The following is an 8,697-nucleotide window of genomic DNA, read 5'->3' on the forward strand; positions in this document are numbered from 1 at the left end:
TAAAAAGCAAAACAAACCATATCATTATGTTGTACTCATGAAACTAATAAAATGCTGTATTTCAATTATATCTCAATTATAAGAAATTCTGCCAACAGATTCACATACTCCCAAATTGATTCAAAATCAATTGAAGGGGGGATCCCTGGGTGGCGCAGCGGTTTGGCGCCTGCCTTTGGCCCAGGGCGCGATCCTGGAGACCCGGGATCGAATCCCACATCAGGCTCCCGGTGCATGGAGCCTGCTTCTCCCTCCGCCTGTGTCTCTGCCTCTCTCTCTCTCTCTGTGACTATCATAAATAAAAAAAAAAACCAAACAAAAAAACAAAATCAATTGAAGGGTTGATTGGGTTAGAGGGTTATTGAAGGGTTAGAGATTTGTGTGCCTGGTCTCAGTGTCTTTTAGTTTCTTACAAAATGTACTGTATTGAAATTTATAGTGCTTTTGATTTATATTTTGAAACTGAGTCTTTCACTGAAAAGACTGTCATATTTTTAGCTTTTTCTCTCTGATAACTACCATCAGTTGGAAATAGGTAATAGTAAATATTCATTCATAACACATTACCCAAAACTGATTCAGTTTTTAACTACTAAGCTTTTCTTCATGTATAAAACAGACTTCTTACTTATTTTGATATTAATATAACAGATAAAAATGTATTTTTAATTTTTAAACTTTTAATTTGTAATGAAAGAAGCCAGACATAAATGATCACGTTTTATGACACCATTTCTATGAAATATCCAGAATAGGTAAATCCATAGAGATTGGTGGTTGAAAGAAAGAAGAAAGAAGATTGGTGGTTGCCAGAAGACTGGAGGGACAACAAAAAGTGATTGCTTAATAGGCACGGAGTTTGCTTTTGGAGTGATAAAATGTTTTGGATGTAGAAAGAGGTGGTGATTGCACAACATCATGAAAATACTGAATGCCAATGAACTGTACACTCTGACAAGTTTTAGGTTATATAAATTTCACCTCATTTTTTAAAAAGATTTTATTTATTTGCTTGTTTGAGAGAAAGCAAGAGACAGAGCATAATCAGAAGGGGAGAGGCAGAGGGAGAGGGAGGACCAGACTTCCCACTGCCCTGGAATCATGATCTGAAGCTGAAGGTAGACACTTAAGCAACTGAGCCACCCAGGCATCCCAATTTCACCTCACTTTTAAGTTTAAAAAAAAAAAAAGGAAGCAGCATATAAACTCTATAAAGAAACTAGAAAAATATATATATATAAGTTTACCTAAGAACATTCATAAGAAATCAGTATAGGAATGAAAACTATGGGATCCCTGGGTGGCGCAGCGGTTTGGCGCCTGCCTTTAGCCCAGGGCGCGATCCTGGAGACCCGGGATCGAATCCCACGTCGGGCTCCCAGTGCATGGAGCCTGCTTCTCCCTCTGCCTATATCTCTGCCTCTCTCTCTCTCACTGTGTGCCTATCATAAATAAATAATAAAAAAAAATTAAAAAAAAAAAAAGGAATGAAAACTATGATCAATATTTGGCACCAAATTACTAAACTGAAGTCATCACCTCTATGAACACAAGACAAATGAAGACCTATGGGACACCTGAGTGGCTCAGCAGTTGGACGTCTGCCTTTGGCTCAAGTCGTGATCCTATGTCTGGGTTTGGGTCCCACATCTGGCTCCCTGCATGGAGCCTGCTTCTCCCTCTGCCTAGGTCTCTGCCCTCTCTCTCTGTGTCTCTCATGAATAAATAAATAAATAAATAAACTTAAAAAAAAAAAAGACAAATGAAGGCCTATCCAGCAGGAGAAGACAAGATTTCAGGAACTAAAATGTAGACAGCAGTGTGGGGAGGGGGGTATTTTTTAAAAAAAGATAAAGAATTATACAATAATTTGGCATTTTTAAAAAAATATTTTATTTATTTGATGGGGCACCTTTGTGGCTCAGTGGTTGAGTGCCTGCCTTTGGCTCAGGTGGTGATGCCAAGGTCCTGGAATGGAGTCCCGCACTGGGCTCCCTGTGGGGAGCCTGCCTTTCCTTCTGCCTATGTTTCTACCTCTCTCTGTGTGCCTCTCATGAGTAAATAAAATCTTAAAAAAAAAAAAAAAAAAGATTTAAAGAGTACACACATGAGCAGGGGGAGGGGCAAAGGGAGAGGAAGAAGTAGACTTCCCACTGAGCAGGAAGCCAGATGTGGGGCTCCATCCCAGGACCCCAAGATCATGCCAGATACTTAACTCACTGAGCCATCCTGATACCCCGATTTAGCACTTGTTTAAAAAGATAATAACAAGAGTTGGTGAGAATGTGCTGAAACTGAAACCCTCATGCATTGATGGAGGCAATGTAAAATGGTACAGCCACAATGAAAAACAATGTGGCAGTTCCTCAAAGTTAAACAAGTTACCAAATGACCGACCAATTCTACTCATAGGTATGTACCCAAGACAAATGAAAACATGTCCACTGAAAACTTGTAAACAATGTTCAGAGCATTATTCATCAGAGCCAAAAAGTGAAACAGAAACAACCCAAGATTCATCAACTAATGACGAATAAACAAGCTGTGGCATATCTATACAATGGAATATTAGTTAGCAATAAAAAGTAATGAATACATGGATGAACTTAAAAAACATGCAGAGCAAAAGAAGCCAGACACAAAGGGCCACATATTGTTTGATTTCATTTATATTTAAATGTCCAGAACAGGCAAATCCATAGAAGACAGAAAGTAGATTGGTGACTACCAGAGGATCTGAAGGCAGAAGGGTGGAAGTGGGGAGACTACTAATGGGTACGGTTTCTTTCCTGCATAAAAATGTTTTGAGGGGAAAAAAATGTTCTAGGGGCACCTGAGTGGGCCTTTAAGCTTCTGCCTTCAGCTCAGGTCATGATCACAGGGCCCTTGGATCAAACCCTGAGTCAGGCTCTCTGCTCAGCAGAGAGTCTGCTTCTCCCTCTTCATTTGCATACATACTTGCATGTTTTCTCTTTCTCTCTCACTCAAAATCTTTTTTAAAAATTCCTTTTAAAAAATATGTTCTGGAATTATATAGTGGTGATATGGGATAACCTGGTGAGTATACTAAAAACCACCAAACTATACACTTTAAAAAGGTGAATTTTGTTATATGAATTATATTTTAATTTTTTAAATGTTAAATTAAAAAAAAAGGTCTGCAAATTGGTCCTTTAAAACACAAGATTCCTTTCTGAATTACTAAAGTTGGAGTGCTTAAATCACTGAAATAAAACGTAAAGTAAAAAGTTCCTTACTAACAACTGAGCCAGAGTCTCAGGTTAATGTCATTAGCACTGGGATTCCTATAGTAGGTGGTGGTTTGGATTACATACGTGGGAGGGCTCCCCCTTCTAATTCTCAACTTTAAAAAGAGTGGCTAAATTTCCCAAATTGAGTCACAAAAGTTATTTAAGTCTTATCTCCTTCTCCACCTGAAAAGTACACTATAGTCTACAAGTATCAACCTTTTCTTTCCCCTCTTCTGTTCTTTCCACACGGATCAGAGAAAAAAGAAAACTATTTAGCTAAATCATAAAAGCTGTGAATGATCTACAGCTATAAACATGATTCCCTCTCCTCAACTCCTCCAACTCTCTGGATTGAAATAAATATTACTTGGGCAATTTAAGAAATCAAAATATAAAGGATTAGCAAGAATGCCGCCAAGATGAACATGCTATACTGGATGGTGATATGCCCTTGGGCTCAGCTTCCCTGTCTTTTCCAGCTTCATGCATTTTAAAATCAAACATGCACTAAAATTCTTTTCAATTAGGCTCTAGGAACCATCTGCGGTGTCTGGGCCAACGAAGACTTAGAAAATCATAATCTCTGGGGACAGAATCCATGAACTTATTTTCAAAGTTATTCTTACATACACTAAGATTGCAAATCACTGTTCTAAAAAGTTCGACAAAATGGGACCAACAGCCATTTAAGGTATAGATAATGTGTAGGATAGAGACTACCTGTGTTATGAAGATGTCATCACTGCCCTGAGAAGTTCACCTATCAGAACACTATGTCTGGAACCCATTCACGATACACTACTCTGTTAAATATGAATGTAATGCATGTGTTGCATGCTGCAAAACATTAAATGGCATAGATATAAAGTAGATGACCAGATTTTTTTCAACATACTGAGAAAAACATGGAAAAGACGACGACACTGGGCAGCCCCGGTGGCGCAGCGGTTTAGTGCCGCCTGCAGCCAGGGTGTGATCCTGGAGACCTGGGATCGAGTCCCACATCGGGCTCCCGGCATGGTGCCTACTTCTCCCTTTGCCTGTGTTTCTCTCTCTCTCTCTGTCTCTCTCTCTGTGCCTCTCATGAATAAATAAAAAAAAATTTTTTAAAGAAAGAAAATACTATTAAAAAAAAGGAAAAGAAGACACTGTTTCTAATCTTATCTCTTCTGTACCTGAATAATAAAGGATTGAATTTTTTTTTTAATTTTTATTTATTTACGATAGTCACACACAGAGAGAGAGAGGCAAAGACACAGGCAGAGGGAGAAGCAGGCTCCATGCACCGGGAACCCGACGTGGGATTCGATCCCGGGTCTCCAAGATCGCGCCATGGGGCAAAGGCAAGCGCTAAACCGCTGCGCCACCCAGGGATCCCTAAAGCATTGAATTTCAGCTAATAAAGACCTAAACGGAGAGAAACTTCACTGAATCAAGTCTTTAAAAACTAGTTTCCCCAGGTTGCCTGGCTGGCTCACTCAGTAGAGCATGTGACTCTTGATCTCAGGGTTTTAAGTTCAAACCCCATGCTGGGGGACGCCTGGATGGCTCAGCAGTTTAGTGCCTGCCTTTGGCCCAGGGCGTGATCCTGGAGACCCGGGATCGAGTCCCACGTCGAACTCCCTGCACGGAGCCTGCTCCTCCCTCTGCCTGTGTCTCTCCTCCCTCCCTCCCTCTCTCTCTCTCTCTCTCCCTCTCTCAAGAATAAATAAATAAAATCTTAAAAAAGAAAAGAAAAAAAAAAGCATGCTGGGTGTCTTATAGAGCATACTTAAAAACAACAGGGGATCCCTGGGTGGTATAGTGGTTTGATGCCTGCCTTTGGCCCAGGGCGCAATCCTGGTGTCCCGGGATCGAATCCCACAACGGGCTCCCGGGATGGAGCCCGCTTCTCCCTCTGCCTGTCTCTCTCTCTCTCTATCATAAATAAATAAATCTTTAAAAAAACAACAAAATTTCCAAGTAATTTCAAACAACATACAGACGCAGCATACATCTGTCACTACTAGGACGGTTCTTCCTAGCATTATGTTAATGACTTTCCTTAACAGTCTTCACTTTTCTACTCTGACCCTCCCAATTCTGCCAACAGGTTTATTCACTGAAATAAACTCAAATTTGTGTAAGAAAAGTCCTTGATTTTAAACTATTTATGTTGATACACAATAGCCCTGATTCTGTTACTGCTTCAAGCTTAAAAAGCATGGAGAATCTCTTAAAAGTAAATGGAAAGTTTCTGGCCCACAGACAGGAAACATCTAGAAATTACTACCAAAGAAGATTTATTTCATCTATTTAATTCTATTTTCAAAAGCAGATACGTTTTGATAATAAAAGCCCCAGTGTTTTAAAATATTATCTAATTACTGAAGCAATATTCATTCATTTAAAGTATTTACGGAGCATTCACTACATACCCCCAGACTATTTCAGAGCTAGGAACAGGAATATGGCAGTGAAAAACTATGCTAAATAAAAATACCTCTCACAAAATTATATTGATGATTCAGTGTCCAATCATTACAAATATCGAGTTACAAATATTACAATATATATAGGCAGGAGAAACCAGGACCTATAGTAATCCTACAGCAGACCAAGCAAATGTGTTTCTGAAATAATTTCTATCACTTGACTTAAAAGCAAGAAAAAGTGCAGAATGTCTATGGTCTCCAAGTGTTTGAAAATATTCTATAGTACTTTGACCATTAAATTCCCTTTCGTAATATTTACACTCTAAAATGCTGTAGCAAGATACAGCAACAGAAAATGAGTAAACCGTCCCCTTCTCAACCGAATAGATCATTAAGAAATGAAAACACTTAAAATCAATATATCAAGTAATCTCTCTAATGTGTTTCTCTGAGTCCTATGATTCTTAAACCAAGAAACACAGCAGGCAGAAAAAAATGAAACTTGTACTACTTCTCTGTCACTCTAGAAATAATTTATTTCTTCAACATTTCTGCCTATTAATTATGATGCTATCTAGGAGACCCAAAAACGAAAAGATCTGAGACCCTTGATGCCCAATTTGGATGGAATACAAAAACCACAGCCTATGCAGAAAAACTGGTTATTCCTTCCCAATTACAGGTGGTTTCGAGGGGGATGTTTTTGTTTGTTTGTTTGTTTGTTTTGGAGGGCTTCTTTTGCTTTTTGGGTTTTGTTTTGTTTTTTGTTTTTTGTTTTTTTTTGTAATTGCTTCGGCGATCTCGAACCCTGAAGGGATTGCACTGCAGGCAAACACTCAGGTTGTCAGACAGCTGCGGCCTTCTCGGCCCCGACCCGGCGGCTCCAAAACTGACTCCGCATCCCCGGAGCAAGCCAAGAAGAGGAATAAAAAAAGCCACGCTCCCTAAAACGACCCGAGGAGGGGCCAGCTGGCCCACCACGAGCCCAGGGTGGCCCCGCGTGCCCCGCGCGTCCCCCAGGTGCCCTTGCAAGCAGCCGCCGCCGGCCCAGCCGCGCCCGGTCCCCACGGGCTCCAGTTCCGCCCGCCGGCGGGCCCCTCCCCCAGCCCGCCCCCGAGACCCGCGGGGCCCGCCGCGCCGGCTCCGCCCCTCGCCTCCCGACCGGGCCCGCATTCCCAGGCCCGGAGCAACGCGGCCCCCGGGGGAGAGGCGCGGCCGAGCCCGGGGAGCCCCGGCGCCGCCAGCAAAGGCCGCAAAGGCCAGCCGGGAGCGGGCGCCGCCGCAAGCCCCCCACCGGGCCCGCGCCCGGACTCCGGCCTGAGCGGACACCGCCCTCGTCGCTTACCTGCGTCCCCACCACGACGATCTGAGGCAGCTGGATGATGTCGGCGCCCACCGTGTTGAAGACATCCTGGAGCTTGTTGATAACAGGAATGAGCGCCTCCATGACTCCGAGAACGCGGGACCCTCGCCCGGCCGGCCGCGGCAATGAATGGGGCCGGGGCCCAGAGTCCGCCTCCTTCCTCCTCTCCTCCGCCCTCTCCTCGGGAGCCGGCACCCATTGGACCCCGCCCGCCCGCTACCTGCCCCCTCCCGGCGGGCCGTGCGCTAAGAGGAAGGTGGAGGGGAGCAAGGTCTGCCGGGAGTTGTAGTTCTGGGGGGGGCGGAGGACCGCGGGGGCCTACGGCTTCCAGAAGGCTGTGCGGCGCCGGGCGGAAGGAGGAGCTGGGAGGGCGGGCTGCACGGGCTCCCGTCGGAAGGCTGGGGAGCCAGGCCCCGAGGGTAGGAAGGAAGAGACCCGTTTACGCCCGTTTTCGGGGCGCAAGGACTATGTGTTAAGTACAGCGGAGTATCCTGATGATCCCAGATGCCATTTCCTTATGCAGAAGCTTGCTTAACAGGGACGGGTTGAAGAGACTTAAAGGAATAGCTCATCGCCTCTGGCTCCCCAACCAGGTGCTGGGGGTGTGTAGGCTGATTCTGCAGACGGCGTGCGCTGCTCTTTTGCAAAACAAAACAAAACAAACAGAACATCGGTCCCAGTTAGAACGCGCGGGTTCTCCCAAGATTTTTGTAAAAACGTCTTCAAAATAACATGTTCAGAAAGAATCTTAGGTGAAGAGTTTTTGGAGGGGAAAGGGCTAAGCCCTTGTTCTCTATATTCTGTATAGAATTTTATTTTGCCCTGACTCCTGGCAAAGTGGAAATCGATCTGATAACTGCCTTGCTTGCCTTTTTTTTTTTTTTTTTTTTTTTTTTTTTTTTTTTTGCTAAGTGCACCTACGGTAGTAGTCAAAATTTGCCTTTTTATATTCTTTATTTTTTAATTTTTTAAAAAGATTTTATTTATTTATTCATGAGAGACACACACAGAGACAGAGAGAGAAGCAGGCTCCATGCAGGGAGCCCGTCATGGGACTTGATCCCGGGATCAAAGGATCATGCCCTGGGTCATAGGCAGGTGCTAAACCGCTGAGCCACCCACGGATCCCTGCCTTGCTTTTTAGACAGATACCTCTCCTCTACTCCAAACCTCCAAAGATTTATCTCAAAAAAAAAAAAAAGTGACATTTGAGCAAAGATCTAAAGTAGTTGATAAGAGGTGTGCCTGGGTGGCGCAGTCCGTAAAGCACCTGCCTTGGGCTGAGATCATGATCCTGGGGACCTGGGATGGAGGCCCAGTGGGGCTCCCTGTTCAGCCAAGAGTTGGCTTCTCCCTCTGCCCCTCCCCCAGTTCCTGCTCTCTCTCTCTCTCTCTCTCTCTCTCTCTCAAATAATCTTAAAATAGGTGAGGAAAAAGCCCCATTCCTTTATTTTTTTTTTCTCCATAGTATTTGTGTCCATCTCACATGCTACATATTGAATTGGTTGACTCTCTGCTCTTGCTAAATTATCAACTCCTAGAAGCCAGGGATTTTGGGCTATTTACGGATGTATCCCTAGCCCCTAGAAAGTGACAAACAAGATAGGTCCAATCCCAGTCCCATCTGGGTTTACAGTCTCACAGGATGACACCATTATAAATGGGTAAA

At 43.6% G+C, this 8,697-nt stretch overlaps 1 protein-coding gene across 15 annotated transcripts in view; it reads right to left on the reverse strand.

The window, feature by feature from the left end:
- Positions 1 to 7,548, reverse strand: part of DNM1L (dynamin 1 like) — a 51,975-nt gene extending 44,427 nt beyond the window's left edge. For 8 of the 15 annotated variants that reach the window (XM_026000107.2, XM_072765599.1, XM_026000103.2 and 5 more), the window contains exon 1: positions 7,011 to 7,548. In XM_026000107.2, coding sequence (XP_025855892.1) covers positions 7,011 to 7,112 — 102 coding nt within the window. In that variant the 5' untranslated portion in view covers positions 7,113 to 7,548. The remainder of the gene's footprint in view (positions 1 to 7,010) is intronic. The other 7 variants (XM_072765605.1, XM_072765602.1, XM_072765604.1 and 4 more) reach the window with 4 other exon arrangements.
- Positions 7,549 to 8,697: the final 1,149 nt, after the last annotated feature.

Source organism: Vulpes vulpes, chromosome 8, assembly GCF_048418805.1.
Source record: "Vulpes vulpes isolate BD-2025 chromosome 8, VulVul3, whole genome shotgun sequence".
Lineage (NCBI taxonomy): Eukaryota > Metazoa > Chordata > Mammalia > Carnivora > Canidae > Vulpes > Vulpes vulpes.